This window comes from Trachurus trachurus (assembly GCF_905171665.1).
Source record: "Trachurus trachurus genome assembly, chromosome: 13".
NCBI lineage: Eukaryota > Metazoa > Chordata > Actinopteri > Carangiformes > Carangidae > Trachurus > Trachurus trachurus.
The window spans coordinates 30,541,976-30,561,372 of NC_139892.1; the positions used below are offsets into that span (position 1 = coordinate 30,541,976).

The 19,397-nt window shown below is 40.0% G+C and overlaps 1 protein-coding gene across 2 annotated transcripts in view; it reads left to right on the forward strand.

Moving 5' to 3' along the window:
- The first annotated feature begins 218 nt into the window (after positions 1-218).
- cadm1b (cell adhesion molecule 1b) overlaps positions 219-19,397 on the forward strand; it is a 159,971-nt gene continuing 140,792 nt past the window's right edge. Inside the window, exon 1 of one of the 2 annotated variants that reach the window (XM_083984379.1) lies at positions 219-792. In XM_083984379.1, the coding sequence (XP_083840505.1) occupies positions 717-792 (76 nt within the window). In that variant the 5' untranslated portion in view covers positions 219-716. The remainder of the gene's footprint in view (positions 793-19,397) is intronic. The other variant, XM_083984380.1, reaches the window with a different exon arrangement.

The following is a 19,397-nucleotide window of genomic DNA, read 5'->3' on the forward strand; positions in this document are numbered from 1 at the left end:
CAGTTTAGCTCGCATGTCATAATTCTACTTTATGTTTATGAAAAGTGGCACAAAGGTACGTTGCTCCTAAAAGAAGTTTGAAATAACACTCCTCTTTTCCCTCTGCAGCCTTTTAAAGTGTCATAAAACAGACTAGAATACACACTCCGTTTAACAAACAGCAGCTTGCACTGCTATTGGCTTGACCACTGTATAATAAACATAAACTAAATGCTGTTTTATCTGAGAATTATTTGTGCCTCAGCTATAAAGCCCAAAGTACAGTCAGTTGAGGAGCAGGCTGGTCTCACCCACATGAACTAACAGACCATAACCATAAAAGAAAATTACTATAATATTCCTATAAAGTGTCTGTGGTTCTCGGTGGTGAGTTTATGGTTACCTCACCGCGCTCCGTGGTATTTTACACTTCCCCTGGTGTCACTGTAATATTCCTTCAGTATTCCTGGTGGGCATTACAGTGCGTCTTTGGTGTTACAGTGGGAATCTACGTGGACAATATTGCAGTTTTTTACTTAAAAAAAAATTCTGCTAAGGTATCCGTGTAATATTCGTATATAATTTTATAGGCCTAGATGCCATTGCAACATAATGTAGCCCAATATGATAGCAGGCTCCCTGCTTGAGCCCTCCCTCCGCCTCTCATGTGTCTACATTTTCATCCCATGGCCGTCTCTAGGTGATTTAGCGCCGCCAGTCTCAAGCAGGTGTCCAACATGGCGATCACGGGGAGCGGATCTCTCGCTGTTTCTCTCTATGTTTTCGTGATTTCAGCGGCGTTTCTTCCGAAAGGTAAGTTTTTCTTTTAGCTGTGTTGTTTGTCTGTGATGCAGAATTCCCCCTACCACGAGCGAAAGCCCGAGGAGTGCCGGGGAGAAGTTGTGGTGCGTTTGCGCGCTAGATGCGCACAAGCTTCCCCTGAAATCCCAGCATCACTTTCTATTGCTCTGACACTGCTGTCGACTCCGAAATCCCCGCGTTGTTTCTCTACTCTGTCCAGGGCACTTATCTAAGGGATTTAGCGTTGTCTGAAAGGGTGTTGTCCTGAGTTTTACTGCAAACGTCTACGGAGGACTTGCTATAAAAAAGTAATGTCAGTGCTGCACAATTGCAGAGGCGGAGGGAAAGTATCATGAGTGATAACACAGTGAAACAGTCGTACAGTATTTAGACCTGGGGCAACTTGAAGGCAGTGCTCACTGGACTGTGGCTCTTTATTATCTAATGTGAGCGATTCTGCCAGCACAAGAGAACAAGGCTTAAACGTACTTGTATCCTCCAGTCATGCCGCATAAACCCGGTTCCAAACTCATCATGGTCTTAGGATCTCCTAAGTCTGCGCTTCAGGTGCGCTTTGGAGGAAAAACACGCATTGCAGCTCTGGTCTCGCACAGTGTCCTCTGGCCGCGCAACTGCAGCCTCTGATGCCAGTATGTGTGTGTGTGTGTGATCCCGTCCGCAGTCCTTACTTCTCTCCTCCTGTTAGTGAGACTGGGGGGGTGTAAATCTGCCGTGTGGCTGTGGGCTTTTACAGCAGTGCAACTGCATGAACCAGGGGCGCCTGGATGTGCACGACCATTGCGGTCCCCTATAGTAGTCCGATCGTTCCCCCTGTCATTCCGCCGCGGTTGCATCAGAGTTGCATGCGTCAGTGTTTTTTTTTTTTTTTTTTTTTTCCCTGGAAAACGTATCCGCTGACAATATACTGACGCATGTGAGACGATTAAACTGTAGCGTGCAGCCGCGTCAAATCCCTCCCAGCTGTAGGATGGGATATGTTGTTGTATCGTCAAAGCCCAGGTTGTTCACAGGGAAAGCAACAGTTGCGATGACAGGTTTACACTTAAAGTCTTGAGTGACTTAGTGGTTTGATTTGAGTTTCAGTCATTACCACTTACTATGTACTGTAGTGGTATCTGCATCACACATCAACAGGTCTGCTGTGTGTGTGGTGAGAGTAGCTTGCTCCCAAAGCAAGAAATAAGTTTAGAAGTTAAAAGGAATTTTAGACGGTGAGATCTTTCCTTATTACAGCTCACTGCCTACAGGCTTTCATTTCACAGTAGAATGTATTATGGTCTATGTTGAATAGCAGCTGAATGACATTTACAGCATTGTCTAGCCTCTCCTTGTCACATTAATTTAATTAACCTCTCAGTCAAATAAAATAATGCATCATGAATTCTCAATAACCTCAAGCGCAATACACCAAGGGTTGCAGCGTTACAGGGAAACTGATGCAGCCTTCAGGTAAAAAAAAACAAATCCTCAAGCCAGAAATGGTGTGATCTGACCCCAGGTATTCCAGTTGTTTGTCTGTGTGCCAAGCTCATGCTTTGTGGAGTGCTACCACTGAGCCTCCAAATTTCCTTTGTTAGTCATCCAGAATCAGTGGATTTGAAGTCGGTGTCTATATCTGGTGAAAAAAGAACAATCCAGCAAACTGGATGGGTGTTTGGTCTATTATAAGGATAGTGAGGAAAGAGGGTTAATTAAAGAAAGAGAGAGAGAGAGAGAGAGAGCTGATCCTGGACATCATAAGGAGAAGATGTTCTTATAAATGACTCCTGAAGCTTAAGTGCTGCCTCGGCTGAGCATCCTGTTCATTTTGACAAAGAATTAGCAGTATTTTAACCCCCCCAGGGTTAGGCCTGTTGTGGCATATCAGATGGTCAAATTTCAGAAGGTTGCATAATCCCACCTATTGCCAGTTTAAAGTCATTCATCAGGACTGAGTGATGGTGAAGTGGATCAATACAAGCTGTCATGAAGCCTCGAGGCACCACTGAAGGACAGGATCTGAGAAACAGAAGGAAATATACAGTTGTCGCGGCGCTCTTGGTTGCCAGTTGCCATGTGACATGGTGAGTGATTGAAGATGTCCGTCTCTGGCTGTTTATGGCAGGGTTTGGCTTTGAAACGGATATTGCTGAAATCAGCTGGCAGTGTGCTGCTCTGCCCTCAATTTGTGTTTGTTCCTCTCTTCTGATTCCCTCAGTCACCATGAAAATGTTGATCTCCTGGTGCTTTTTGCTTTCTCTCTGTCAGTGGTGCTGATTTATGTCTGCAGGAAGTGCTGTCACACTTGTATATTCATACTTCTGTTGAGTGCTAAAGACAAGGTCATTAAAAGAAACAGAATCGGGCCAGGAGTGGTAGAACTTCTCATATCCTCAAGTCAAAAACACACTTGACTAAGAATATGATGCGCCATTTATTAATCAGAAAACATACAAAAGGAACCAAAAGTTAAACTTTTCATTGCGCAGAAACAATTCTCCTCTTCTATGAATATTTTTTGCTACACAGTTCAACATTTCCTGGATTATTTTCACCAAGTGTAAATAGCAAATTTGTGTTAATAGTTGGCCAAGATGGGGGTTAAATGTTAAATGTGATTACTTTTGGGTAATTTAATTTAAAATACAGTATAATTATGTCTTTATACTTGGGTTTTGTTTGTAACATGTTATTCTGCTTAATGTTTAATAATAGTAATAGTAATATAATTCAAGTGGAACTACATCAAAGTGGGTAGCACCTTAAACAAATGCTCTTAGTTACAGTGCATTCCACCACTGACCAGGACGTAGATCTATGAAATGGTGGTGGGGTGAGGAGAAGCCGAGGTGTCGCCTTCAAACAGCTTCTTTTACCTGCAGTGGTCAAAAGCCCTAACATTTACAGTAACAGGTTCATATCAAACGAGAGGAAGTCCTGTCCACTGAGAAGCTGGAACCAGAGAAAAGACTTGCATGATTAACCGATTATCAGTATTGTTGGTGATTAATTTTCTGTGGATTAATTAATCGATTAATGGTGTAATTGTTTCAGCTCCCAGTGTGTCAGTGCCCCCGCTGCAGTAAAATGAACCGGTCTTCTCTCTGCTCCTCGTATAAAATAGTGCTTACAGTACCATGTTGCAGGATAAATTTAATACAGCACTTAATGACCCATTGATATGTGCACACTTGTGAAGTATTTCATAGCCTGTACGTTGAGATCACCACAGTACATCATTTGTAACAATAATATACTCTTCTATTTAAAGAAATTGAATTTATTGCTCATTAAATTTACATTAAACTCTGCTTAATAAGCCTTACTCTAATTGCTAGATAATGCATGGCACTACTTTACTGTATGGTGGCAGCTAATCTTACTGTTGAAAAGGGAGGGGGCCTGGCAGAGAATTGGCAGCTGATGCATGTAAGGCATTTTTAGCCATTAGTAGCAGATGTAACAAAGTCATGTGGGCTATGCGGTCATCACTTCACTGAGGACATCACACCTCCAGGCTGTTTTCTTTTTTCTTCTCTCCCTGCTTTATCTGCTCTGAAATTAGCTGCTGTGCAATCTGTGTGAAGCCCCAAGTTCACGTTGAATGTGTTTAAGCCATCACGGCCCGGCCTCACCAATGCATGGCGGTGTGTGCATGTGCATCAAACTTCACACTCTTTTGGAGATAGCTTATAAAATGGACCTGAGCGCAGAGGTGCCTTGCAGCTCGCAGTGAATAGGCAGATTTCACTTTAGTATTTGTCCTTCCAAGTCAGAGGTTGTAGCAAGTCAGCCGGTTTACACAGAGGGAAGTTGTGGTTGTGGAGGTCCATGCGGACAAAAAAAATAATGATAAAAAATTGAAAATCGCTTTCTGTCCTTGACTTTATATTCTTTCAGTATCTGAATGACTCCAATCTCTCCTTAAAAACATCACCTTAGGTAGCGGGTACATGGGGGATTTTTGTCCACATACTATAATAGCGGGACCTTCAGGTAAATGCTGTGCCTGATTGTTTTGTCAACTGCACGGGGATGCAGCTGAATGCAATCAATTTGAGTCAAGTGAAATATATATACTGTATATATATATATATATAAAAAAAAGCAAAGAAAAACTTTGGATATCTCTTTGCTATGGGTTTGCACTGCGGTGTCGAACTGAATGACAAACTGAGGACGATCAAAAATGTGTCTGACTGTCTGTGTTGAAATGTAGTAAACAGTCAATTAGCAGAAACAGACAGATGACAGGTCCTTTCATGACTGTGGGGACAGAAGCTTCCATTCATGACTGTGCTGTGGTAATGAGGAGGAGAGCTGATGTCTCCGCTGATGAATATGACATTGTTCTCGCTGTTCCCTGGATCTGAGGGACCTCACTCTATTGGCTGTGATGCTTAGACGGTGTCAACCAGGTCCACAATGGAAAAAAAAATGGAAATGCAATGTTTTTGTTTAGTTAAGGGGCACAGAGTGCACATTAGTATGGGTGATGGAGCAATTACAAACCACCAGTAAGGCTCAAGGCACAGTACTTTGTAAGTAAAGAACTCCAGTGGGCAGATATGCTTTCTAATATAAGTCAACCAAAACCAGTGCAATAAAAAAAATGTAGATAGTTTAAGAACAATGGCTAAAAACAACCACCGTCTCCGCCCCTAAATGTTCCCTGCGGTTATGTTTGGCGAGGTGTTGAGAATCATCCTCAGTCTGACTATTCATTTGTCCCTCACACACATATCACAGATGCCAGTAATTGTGTTTTTTACTAGGGGTTGGAGGGGATTCAAGTTTTGACACCTGTAAACCTTCGCTAAATTTTACCACAGCGGAGTGCGTTGCCAGATAATTTTAGAATTAATAGTAGGGGAGCGGTTCAAGTAGACGATGGCTACTTGAGTGAAAGTGGTCGCTGTTGTACCGTCTCCTGCCAGAGGATGATTTCATAAATGTTCCATGATTCAACAGTTAAAATATCGAAATAACTCCACTTAATAGCAAACTGTCTATCTCTTAACTTGTTGGTGTCAGTTTTTCCACTGCATTCCACTTTCACTGTTTGTACTTGCTGGTTGTGTGGCCATGTTGGGGCTTGTATGGTATGATAGTGAACGCTGCTCTTTGAAGACGTGGTGGTGAGGAACAGACTCTAAAATATATGAATGAAAAAAAAACAAAAAACACTTTACACCACTTAATGCAAATCAAGATTTATAGTCTCTTCCTTGTTATATGATGAGACAAAGTTTTGATTAGTGAAATACATAAGACAGTCATAGATAATTAAAGACAGACTGATGTAACCATGAAAAATTGAAGCTGTGCACTATAATATAAATGATCTGTGTGCCCTATCCCTGTCTTTGCTGCATATAGTTTTGCAACATTTGTTGTTGCATTTTCTAAGAAGTTCAAGACGCATCCCACATTATCAAAAATTACACTGATCAGTCCAATGGGGCACTCCACATAATTTGTTCACTCATCCGTGTGTCATATGCAATATTGGAGACATCAATGATCTGACACTCACAAATATTAGAAAGCATTTCATCAGAGCATCACAGCGTTGATAATGACAGTGTTTGGGCCAAATGGGAACCACAATTACAGCCTAGGAATATGAAGAGCGTCCAGACAGTGACTTTGTCTGTCCTGTTATGCACCATCTTAAGTATTTACTGTAGATGGTATTATTAAGAAACTGTCTTGTTGTGAGATCACAGCTAAAGAGAAATTCAAGACAAGCACAGTCTTGAGAGTGGATGAGACTCGGAGCAGAGCTCACGACATTAGGGCTAAATAACTGCAGCTCAATATGGAGGGGAAGGGACTCTTTCTGAGAGCAAAGACTGAATCTCTAATCAATAAATTTAGTTATCGAGCTTCCACTAATCCACTGCTTGAACTGGAATAAAATCGGTTCCGGTGCTTTAATCAGCAGCAGCACACTGTTTTCAAAAAAGAAGTGTTCTCGTCTGGTCTAAGAAAAACGACCAAAGAGCAGGCTCATCGTTGCATTAGTTTCTTCTTTTGGTCACATTTAAAGCTATTAGCTTGAGAGGCTGTTTTGGAGTTGGCAGGCCCACGCCCCCCTTTGGACCAGTCCTATCCACTGCGCCCACTGTGGTTTGATGGCAACCCATTCGTTTCTATAGAAATGTGAAGGCGAGAGCTTTCCTCTATCTGCCAGAGCTCAGTTGCACCATGTATTTCAGACAACAGGAGAGTAGCTGCACCTCTCTGTCTCCTCTCTGGGCTTGTTTGGGCAGATCTGAGCCTGATAAAATAACCACTGTGTACCTAGAGTCCTCTATAAGCAGCAGCACATTGGTGGAAGTAATGCAACGCCGCTGGAGAAAAACAAAAGTACAAGTACTCTGTATCAGTGAGTGCCAGCAGAATGCAAACACTATATACTAATCAATAAATATTACATTGCTATGGGAAATGTGCTGCAGATGCCACACTTGGCTGTTGGATAAAGATTTAAAATGTAAAAAAAAACAAATTGCCCCAGATTTATATCTTGCTTACACAATGAGATATTAGCACAGGTACTCTTCCTGCTTAACACCATCCTCTGGAATCAGTGGCTCCCCTTTCTTGTTGGAGTGCTGTTTGCGAATGCATTTATGCAGACTGAATGAAATATTATTCCCTTACACAGCAGGATACAGCTCAACTTGGGGACAGCATTAGAATAGCCCGGTCCTTCCAAGTTTCTGTGTTTCTCTTTTCAGCAGTGCCCCCAATGCACCATAATGCCCCTCTAATTTTGTTTGAACAATATACTCAGGGATGCCAGCTGGAAAGAACAAACACGTCTAAAAGAAACGATATTAAATACACTTAAGGAGCAGAAAAACAGAACCCTCTCTGTAATGTAAGGCAATGCAATAGCTTGACAGCAAGTTCTTCCTTAAATGTTCAGTTTTTGATTAAAGGTTGCAACTAAAGATTATCTTGCTTTTCAATTAATCTGTCAGTTGTTGACTGATCCACTGTTACACTACAAAATGGCACAAACATTTTCCAGTGTCCAAAGTAGTTCATTGAAATTATACTTTGTTTTGTCTGATCCACCATCCCAAAACCACAGATATTCAATTCAATTCAAAAATGACAAATAACAAAGAGATTCATCAAATGCTCACATTGAAGAAGCTGAAACCAGAGAATATTTGTTGATTTTTGCTTTAAAAACGATAAATTCAATATCAGAGATATTTTTTTGCAATGATGCTTTTTAAAAAAAATCGTTTTATGAATTGACTGATCAATCAGCATTTGTGTGTTGATTCCACTATCATGCCAAGATCAAAAACTGCATAGTAAAGTTTAACCATAAATGAGATATCAATTGACATTTTGGGTTAGGGTTACACATACTGTATATTCTTTGTTGCTAAGAGTTCTCTCTCTCTCATGCCAGCTGCTGGTTATAGCTCGGTATAACATACAGACAGGACAGTGTTATCATTCCTCCTGTCTAATACTTGGAACGTAAGTAAGTAAATACATTTGCTGATATGTGTTGAACTTTTCCTTTAAGTCAACACATCACTGTAAGTAATGTGAGCTTTGCATTAAAGGATTGTTGTTGGAGTAATGGGATTACAAAATAGATATTCCATAGGGTCTCTGGACGCTTTAGGAAGATGGTTACTGCACATCCTCATTTACTCCAGGTGGAACCCAATATACTAAGTGGATTGCTTGGGGGATAATTTGGCAGGGAAATGTATGCATTCCCATATGCTCTGATTTGTTTAGTCTTTATAATGAATACTTGCTAGTCTTGTAGTAGTGGTGGTCTTTTAGTACGGCTAAGAAAGTGAATGAGAAGATCAGTTTTACAGAATTTTACAGAACTTTTTTCCTCCTCTCCAGGTGATTCATAAGTAAATCCTGATGTTGTTTACTCTGTCGAGAGCTGTTGTCTGACAGGTTGATGCCGCCTGCCTTGGGGGCATCATGCTCTTGAGTTATCAGCGTGACGATAGGCCCATCTTAATTACTCTCAGATACAGCACTATAATCTGTCATTGTCAGGCAGATCAAGACTGTGCAAACCAAGCACTAAGGCTCATTCACCCAAACCAGAAGCCTATTGATTAGTTCTCATACTTGAGTCATTGCGCTGTGGAGAGACATGGGAGGCAATAGAGCTAATGGAAGGGGGAAACTCAAAGTCACATTGTTTACATCTAAGATGACAGGTAAATGTATTTGAAAGGAAATATGGGCTTGATCCATTGGCTTCTAAACAGCAGTCTGTCTGTAACTAACAAGGAAAGTAAACGCAGAGCTGCCAAAAGAACAACTGGCCTGCCGTTTAGATAGTAAGCTTGCTACACTGCAGCTTTTCTTTTCCTACAACAAATACATTTCCCTGCTTAATAGAAGGCAACAGGCAACCTTTAGTAAATATATAGATAATATGCATTGATGAAAATCAATGCATCACAGCACACAAATACACCTCGTCCATCACACTGTTGGGCTTTTGTAGATAATGAATATTGGCACAGATGTTTTCCACATAATACCTATACAGTCCATGATTTACTAATGTGTATAGTATATGCAGCCTGTTTTTAAAATAACAGGACACGTTTCTTTTTTTTCTTTTTTTTACCAGTTGACGTCAAACAGCAACTTCAGTATCCCTCATCCAATTAAACTGAACAATGAAACAATGAAATGTTTTTCCAAAAGTTTTTTTTTCCACAGGTGTTCCTGTTTCGCACAATTAGTTTCCATTACCTTTTGAGCACTGCATTGACAGCAACTCAAAAATCAACATTTTTTTTTGTCAGCAAACCTCCTGTTTCAAAAGTACTTTTCTAGTGTGAACTGCAGAATCTAATTACAAAATTTGAATTATTTTAGGTAGGCCTATATAGATTGTCTTGCACAAGATGATGCTTTAAAAAAAACTAAAACTAATTAAAATACTGTAGTTAGTAATCTACACTGAGGTGTTTTAGAGGTTAGGCCTGATTTACTCAAAACATTTGTTTGCTGCATTGGTGAAAAAATCACATTTGCCTGAGAGATGAAAACAGTTGCAACCCCGAAGCCTCAAAACATTTAAAAGAAATTTCTTTCCAAACTTTGCATCTTTTCTTGACGCACTTTTCTTTAATTTAACTAATAACTTTATTTAGTTTTTGTTTTGCTCCTGTTATGCAGGAATTGATTCAGTTTCTTTCCCCTCTCTCGTCTGTTTTCCCAGTGGGTTCTAACAGGGGTGTTGAAGTTTGTTGACTCTCCTTTAATGAGCTATGGACCTTTTTAATGGAGTCAGCAGTGGAAGTTTGTTTTCTTTGCCCTTATGTGCTGATGTTTGGTTTGTTTTGTTTTGTTGTGGTTTTCCCATTTTACAGTACTTTTCAAGTTTCCTATTAAAAGTCTTGTACAACTTCTTTTCTATGAGATCACTGATGGATCTCAGTAGCTAGCAGACCTCCATTAATGCTATTCATTTGTCAAGATAAGCCGATTGCACTTGTCAGATTTTCACTCAGAGCTAATTCTTTCATCTCGGCTCTTTGTTCCACTAGCCTACCAATTCTGTATAAAAAGTTAAGTACAGTTATATCTGTATATATAAATACACTCAAAAGTGAAGTATTTCTGACACTGTTTTGTGAGTGGAGTTTTATGGCTTTTTATAGGAGGTATCCTGCCAATTTTCAACAAAAGATTTTCCTTTTATCGACAGGAATTATATTAACAACTCATGGAAATATATAGAAAGATATAAATACCATCCAAACCCACATCAAACAAGTGTCGAATAGAGCTTGCTGACCTGATTTACTAAGTATGTCACTATTTTCTTCTCAACTCCTACTAAATTTGAATTTGCATTATTTGCCATAGTGGCTAATGTGTTTCTGGTTATATAAACTCAGATGTGAATTACATATCTGTACAGTATATGGACTAGAAGCAGCAGCAGGTTTTTGACGATTAACTCATAAGAATACAATAGATAAGATGTGCTCCAGAAACAGGACAGCTTGGTGACAGAATAACAAAGTGGCGCCGCTGCACACTCAGGTACCGCTGGTGTAGTGACAGCTCTTGAGCAAGAGGGACCTTTGTCTTTTTGCACAGTGCAGTGGCTTACAAGCAGAAATCTATACTGTAGTGTCCACACAAGCTGAAGGAACAGGCAAAGTTCATTCGTCACAGAGAGGGGCTTTCAGTTCGTCGTTCTCTTTTCTGCAATCAGGTCTCATTTAGTTTTGACAGTCAATGATGTGCCCATAAATTTAATTGGTCATTGTAAAGTCTGTGCCCTCTCCAAAACTGTTTCAATTGGTTTTTCTGTTATCCTCCGAGGCAGAACACATGCCAACACTCATTAGCACAGAGATGCTGTTTGCAACAAAAAAAAAAAAGGCTCGGCACTTATCTGCTTTGACTTGTTTCTTTTTATGTGGCGTTTAGGGTAAAGGAGTTTACAATATCTAGTTAATATAGGCACAGTGCTGAATCTTTGTGTGAGACTGAACTTTGCTCTCTCCCTCATGTTGTGTATGAACCACTGATGGATTTTTTCTTCTTCTTGGAAGCTGTAGTGTTTCCCTTTAAAAGACCCCCCCCTTGTAATAGTTCAGCTGCTTGCACTATATGCTAATGCCCTTCCCCTATGTGAAATCTGAGGGCAGGGCACATTACACAACAAACAACTTTTCAATCTTATTTTCTTGAGGCGCAGTGGTTCATAAACAGGATCATTATTTGTGAGTCATAAACAGGATCATTACTGAAATTGTCAGTTTATGCAGCTATAAATACTGTTCCATCCCCAGTTTGGCAGCAGTAATTCAATAGCATGCAGATTCAACCACACCAAAATGAATGCTCCCTGATGATCATCTAAATAAAAACTGCTTGACAACATTTTTATGTATATTGTTATTTAATGTGTATCACGGCTGAAATATGGGGACCTCTGGCCTTTCAGTATGTAATTTCCATCGTTTTTGGCAGTTTATTTTGCTTGCTGTAAATTTTCACTTGCGACTCCTTTGCATCCTGGGAGAGTTTCCTCTTGGGAGAAACTCCCCCAAACTCTCACCACATCACTCTGAGCATTTCAAAGGCTACGTCACACTGCTTTTAAAAGAGATGAGAGGAGCTGATGTGAATTTGTCCTGATTGTTACCAGCTCCTAACACTGATGTATGATAATGCTATCGGTCTAATTCCAGCCTTTTTCCATCTACGACATGGGTGCACCCCTAGGTCCATGGCCATGTGACTCTGATTCATATGTTTTCTCAACCTTAAGAAAAAAAACAGCACCAACATAGATCTCTAAATCAAAAGAACTGTGGCTGAATGATGTGCAACAAAAAAAAAACATTTCAAAAAATCATATTGCCATTAAATTATGTTACCAAACAAACAAGTACCTCCTTTTAAATAGAGCACACGATGTGTGGCATGATTGAGCATCTCTGCAGCACCTCAGTGCATCATTGACATTGGTGTATTGTAAGATTTTGTCTTCATGAAGGACCCCATAGCTTATTAAAAGGTGGTTGAGAAAATGTTTCATCGTTGTGGCACAAAAACACTTTGACAGAAGCCAAAGTGTATCCAACTCTAGATGTGAGATGAATAGTATGTGTATACTGTGCTAGGGATTTACAGTACAGTATATGATAAGTATGTAGTAGTAAGTATGTAAATCAAGGTTTTGAAAGACATACAATTCTAATGTTGTTAACTTAATCTGTAAATTGACCCAAACACAAGCAGATGTTTGGAGGCTTGGTTACGGCGTCAGCAGTGGTTCATTTTTTATCTATGTGTGTAGTTTGAAATGTAGTTGCAACATTGTCTTGGATCTCAGCAGAATGTATGTCAGAGAAAAGGGAGCAAAAATATTTTTACAACTTCGCTCTGTGGTCCAAACTTACCACATGAAAAGTTTAGTTTTGTCAGCATAAGTCAAACTTGACTCTGTATAGAAAACCTCAGAGGAAGACAGAGCTGCTCTAGTCTAAAAACAGATATCAATAAATGTAAACAGCACCACTGGCCTAGGGATGTCATTAAAGAGAATAGCATGTCTAGACCTCATAAAACCAAAACATATTGTTATTTCGAAGCAGCAGGAGTTATTGCCTGTGAGCACTAAGATGACATCCATCAATTTAGGGTTTTATTGGAAAATGTAGATGGGCTGCTTGGGAGATGTAAATGATTTACTTAGCATAAAGTTTTGCTTGAACGGGCAGGGAGATAGTGTAGTTAGTGAGGGCAGGGAAGTATTTGTGTGACAAAGCCGGTATTGAAGCAAAAGCTGATTTTCCCAAAGCCTGAGAGAATCGTGATCTGCGCATGAATAAATGGGCTGGACCTGCACAATGTGGATTATTCTGGTTCAAATATCAGTAGACTTAAGGGTTGTCAAATGGCATACATGTATAATAGGATTCTTGTACATGATTTCAGTGTGTCACTTGCACCCAAATGTCATATCTTCTAAGGTTTACACTGATTGTTTCTCACTGTTTGCACAAATTGCTGTTTTATTCCCTCTGCCGTTTTCATATTGCACGTTCAGGCCAATTGAACAGACCCTCTTCACATTTCAAATTCTTTTCATTGAATTTCTGATGATATGATGGCGGATGAAAACTGTGTCTGTAATGAAGGCAGTTTAACCAATAGATCTCAGACAGACAAATCACTATTAACTTCAGCATGACAATATGCGGCAGGGCAATGACAGGAAAATTGAATCAACTTGAAAAACATTTTAGATTTGGTGTGTGGAAGTTTGTAAAATTCTACGCCACATTTTTTTGACATGCTAGATCTTCAAAGTTGAGAGCATTTGCATGCAGTTGTGTATCACTTTGACACGTTGGCCTCATCTTTCAGTAAATCTCAAATCTACATTTATTCAAATGCGATCAGTGCGGTGGAGGTTGACACTGCATAATCCATCAAAATGTTCCATTTGAGGAGAAGGGCTGGAATTATTTGAATCATCAGAAAGCAGCCTTGCTTGTGGTGAAGTGGGGGAAGAAAGTGTTGAAACTTTTAATCTATAGGGAACAGAAAAAAATCTATTGTTCATATGTGGAGTGAAATCGCTAAGTTATACAGTAAAAGCGGTCTCTTCTCTCAGCCTGACCCTGGTCTTTGTTTCTTCTTGTACTACTCTAGAAAAGAGAAAGACAATACTATTTATACCAAGATAATAGAGCTGATTATGTCACTTGTAGTTCTGAATGAAAATACTTTACATCATTATCACCAGTAAAAAAAAAAAAAAAAAAAAAAAGTATTTTCAAACATTCCTATACCTTTGGCTTTCAGAGTACTGATTTCTTGCCACATCTCTCCTTAGAGACCATTTTTATTTTTCTTGCCATAAATTTCTACTGCATTACAAGGAGTTTACAGTTAACAATAAAAACCGTCGCGCTAATGAAAGAATTTCATATTTTATGTGAAATGCAGAAACAGCTTGCAACAAAGAGGTTTAAATTTCACACTCACGTCGTGAGATTCATAAACATCATAAATGTACTTTTTTTTGTTCTTTGGAGCTTATAAAACATATCTGTCACAAATGCATCCTTCAGCAAATAGAGAAGATAATTATTCTTTCCTCTGCAGTTACAAGGACAGTAAAATGTCTACATTAACAGTTAGATGATAACTAGATGTTGTTGTCTCTTCACTAATGTTCATGTGTCCAATTGGTTTACTTGTAATGGGTAGTGCGGAGAATAAAGCTGTTGTCTTTTCTGTGACTTCAGTCAAGGTTGCAGCTCAGTCCACTGTGTTATGTGACACTTTCATTGACACAGATATCAGCTCTCCACTTCTTGTGTGTATTGCGGAGCTTGGAGGCAGTTTTTTTTTTTTTTTTATCATTCCTGTGTCTAATCTCAAGGTTGGACTCTGTGTTAAGGGACCCATGTGTAAAAAATGGATTAAGCAGCATTTTGCTGTGCCTCAGCTAAGGTCACAACTGTACCCTTAATCTCAGTCACACTTCTGTGGTGTTTTTATAGATCAAAATTGAATTTTGTTGATTAAATACAACTTCAGTGGCTATGAAAAAAAAACCAATTACCAATCTTTAACAGGATTGTTTTTTCAAAACCATAGTTTAACCCTGTGTTTACACTATCATCTTATTCAGACATAATTCATGCACACAAAATCTGTTTGGATTTCATTATGCACATGAAGAATTAGCTTTAGTTGATACTTTGGCATGTAGGATTTGGTCAAGTATTTTTTTTAAATGTATTTACTTGTTATTTATAACTCCCATTGTCCTGGATAAGAAAAAAAAAATCTCTGATTATGGAGCTACATCCAGGAGATTGCTATTTTAGCTCAGCGTAAAGACTGCAAACAGCCTGGCTAGCTATAAACATCACTTTTCAACTGCATGAATTAACGTATAACTGTGGTTGAATCCATAGACTTATAATAAAAACTACAACAATAGGTACAAAACTGATGATAATACATACGTGACTATGAATAACTATGGACCAGAGTAGATGGTTACATACTAAACCACACTCTCATTTCATTAGTCTGCCGAGAGATGTTTTGTTTTCCTAAATGCTGCTCTGTGAGGAACAAGAAGAGCAAACAAAGAGTCTCAAAAGATTTATCTTGACACGTGTTTTAGTTATTTACACAAACAGTGTGCATCACTGCTGCTGAAGAGAGAGGTACTCGTTGCCTCCTTGACTTGATAACTTGTTGATCAGCAGCTCAGGTAGATGAAAGGAGAGCAGAGGGAACTTTCATGGACACACTTAGCCCATGGCTGATAAAGTATTGAATGACAGGTGACGGGCCCCCGGGGAAGCACCTGCCTGTCAAAATACACTGTACCTCTAAGCGACATTATTAGGAAAATGCTGTCACCTTGTGCTTATGTAATGTTTAAAGAATGGAATTATATATTCATGGTAAACAAACTATTAGTGTCATCATGGGTGACATGTTTTGTCCAGTTATTGTGCATAATTGTGTTTAATGATTCCCCAGGCGTGCAAGCATGTCAGACAAACCAACTGCGTGTTCGTTTTTGTCTGCAGCCATTGCTCTTTGTGTTGAGTAGGTCACCTCCGACTATTCATCACCTCTTGTGTCATCAACACTGATGCAATTTGTGGCAAAAAAACATCTCGCTCTTTACTCGGTGGCCGCGTATTGCCAACCCGGACCAGCTCGGCCATCAGGCATCCACAATGGCATAATTATGGAGTATTAAACCGTCACAATGACACATCGGTCAGACAAGATATGCAAAATGCCAGGCATTGCCTACTCAGTTTACCCTTACTCTTGTCAGAATGGCCTGAAAAATGGAGGTTTGTTTGCTGCTGGATCATAATTACGATTGGTATTTATGAGACCCATCAAGCCATCAGCCAAGAGGAGCTGTGTTTGAAGGTGACTCGGGGATGCAGCGCATCAGGCCGCGGACACAGTGGAACAAGGCTTTCAGACAAGCTGTCTCCTCTCACCGAGCCTTTTAAATCATCATCACTGTAGCCAGCTGTGTGATAGTTCACATGATATATCACCTGTTAGAGCTGCAGCATACGCACCACCAGCTGACAGTGAGTCTGGCAGCAAGTTGTTGAGCAGCCACAGTCGTTTGACGCTTCCGCTTTCCCCGTTATTAAGCCAACCCTTCTGTGCCGTCGTGTTAAGCGTCACTTAAACTGCCAGTTAGGTTTAGGGGATGTTTCCTTAGGCCTCCCTTTTTGTCCTGCTTGTTGTTTCAGCGATGTGGCCAGCTGAATTTTTCATGACTTTCAATCAGCTTGAAGGAGCTTGTTAGGCGGAAGATTCTGACACCGCTGTGATTCTGCTGTCCGTTCAGATGTCGTTCAACTGGAGCTCAGCTGTCTGTACATTCACACAGTCTGAGTAACTGGCAATTCGTCATGTTCAGGCTAAAGAAACAGGTCTTCTGTGCAGTCCTGTCCATCAGAGCTATTGTGCTCATTGCAATAGCACGGCACATGTTTCATTGTTGACTCGAGGACATAACATTGTTCTTCTGAATTCATATGGAAATTACATCAGTGATCATTTAAGGTTTTCCTTTTTTTATTTTTTGCCTTTTTATGATAATTTACAGCAGAGACATGACAGGAAATGAGGGGAGGGGGAGGACTGATGACATAAAACAGAAAGCCCTGACTGAACTCGGGGTCGTTGCAGTTACATGAGCAGCATCTTGCACCTCTTAGCTGCCAGGACATCACCATCACAGGAGTAAATTGAAGTAAAATTAGGACTGGCCAATTATTCAATATCATCTTCATATTTTGAAGATCTTGGTATTATGTATTATTTTTTCTCTAAAAGCTGTCTATATTGTGCCATATGTCAGTGTCAAATGTGTCATTAATATTGTCACAGTGATTTCAACAAGGACATTTCAGGTGCGCTCACATTTGTTTTCACTTGTTAATAGAAGCGGCTGAGATAAACATAATTAAACTGTGAAGTCATTTGGAACCTGTCAGATTGCCTTTATGATTGTGCCATGAACTTCTGTGTAAAGTTGTTTTGTGTTCGCATACCTCAACATTTAAGCTGTTAATTTCAGTGTAACCATAAGGTCTCATGAATTGTTGAAAAAGTGTTTTTTCTTATTGTTCTCAAATCCAATGAGAAGACAAAAACCAAGAATGAACTGATCCTGCTGACAAGTATTTTGTTTGTATCTGACACTTGTAGCTTATGTGCCCTAAAACTGTAATAAGCCAACTGTTGTGCTTGATGACCACTGATTATTCTTTTGTTATCATGAACATGGGCACTGTAGTCTCCATATCCAGCGTCCTGCAGCAAGAAACACCCACTAGAGTTCCAGTGGTGTATTATCTATCTGCCATTGAAAATAGTCTCCAACAAATGCACCAGTTGTTCCTGTTTTGTTACAAACTACACTGAAAGGCTGATTTACACAGGTTGGTTTCGATCTCTTCATGGGAGGAAAACACAGCATCACACCAGCCTTATACTTTCAGGTGATATTCAGATTGCTCTGTTTACCTTTGGTGTCTTGCCAGTGGAATATAAATGTTGCCATGAACAAACCAAATAACAGAATGTGTATTTCCACCTGAGGTGTCTTGACTAAATATGACATTCTGTTGGTTAAAAATAAAAATGTAAGGTATGTTTGCCAGCTTCTCACACAGGAAACAGAAACAATGCTCCCAGTAGTAACAGTGGATCGTAATAGGAACAGCAAAGAAACTGTGAAATGCCAAATTTATTTGTTTAAAACAACACCTTGTTTCCCACTAGAGTGTAAATTATACCAAGTTATTTTAAGCAAATTAGGATTTTTTACACATCAAAACCTACAAGCAGGACAGCAAGACTCTGATGTAAAAGTAGCCACCGTGTACACACCAGGGATGCCCTTGTTTTTTTTTCTTATCACTCCCATTTCTTGGTTTCTTCCCTCACCCCTCTTTATGTGCCACAGCCACTTATTACAGTTAGAGGGCAGGTGTGTGTCTAGCCTCAGCTGGGCATTATCCTGGCCCAGATTGTCCTTGGACCCCTATGTCTGTCTCATAACCTCGGCCGCGGCAGCCCCATATATCACTGGCTATTCTTAAAGCTTTCCTTACCATTGATTATTCCACTTTAGTCTGATTCAGAAATGATCAAAGGCAAAGCATCAAAGCACTTTATGGAGGTAATTATTCACTCATTAGCCATATGTTTGACAAGTACACCCTCCTGGCATTGGAAACCCCTCTATTAATCATAAACACAGATCTGACAGAAGGAGATGATGAAATATATCCTGACAGAGAATCAGTAAGATGATATTATTGATGGATTAGAGAGTGAGCTGTCATAAAATGGCACAGTCTTTACTTGATGTACGACTGCCGAGAATATATTTTGGGTCATCTTTGCTGCCACCATATTTCTTCACACACCATGTTGCAGTCATCATTATCAGTCTGACCTGCTCTGGGAATTTTTCCTCCCCATTCAAACACCCAGATGTCAACACATACAGCTTGTTATAACTGAAACAATCTAAACAAATGATCTCACCGGCCACCTAAACATGTTTTCCTCCACATAATATGAAGATGATACCCCCATTGTGCACCCCCCCCCCCCCCCACACACACACACACCACCCACTCTCTGTCTCCTGTCTTCCCTGGGCAATCTCCCCAGGCTGGGGAGGACAAGACAGGACAGGAGAGGATAAATTACAGCCACAGAGCCCCAACTCTCTCTCATGCTTTCATTTGCACCAGCAATTAATCAGCCATCACTGGAGAGCTCTTGCATGTCAGGCTGAGGATTTTATTAGGGATGTCCTTTATGGGCCTTAATGAGACTTATGTCTTCCTTGAGTATTTCATTTGCTTCACATAGCCTGGCTGCTTGTAACCTTGAGGTGAGGAGTTTTTTTTTCTCCTTCTTCTCCACAGCAGTACAGCTTGGCAGGGTTTTGTTACTCACCTCTCAATGATCTTGAGTTGATTTGCGCTTTCATCCACTGCCTCCCTCACTATTACAGACCCTCTTGTCTTGCAGTT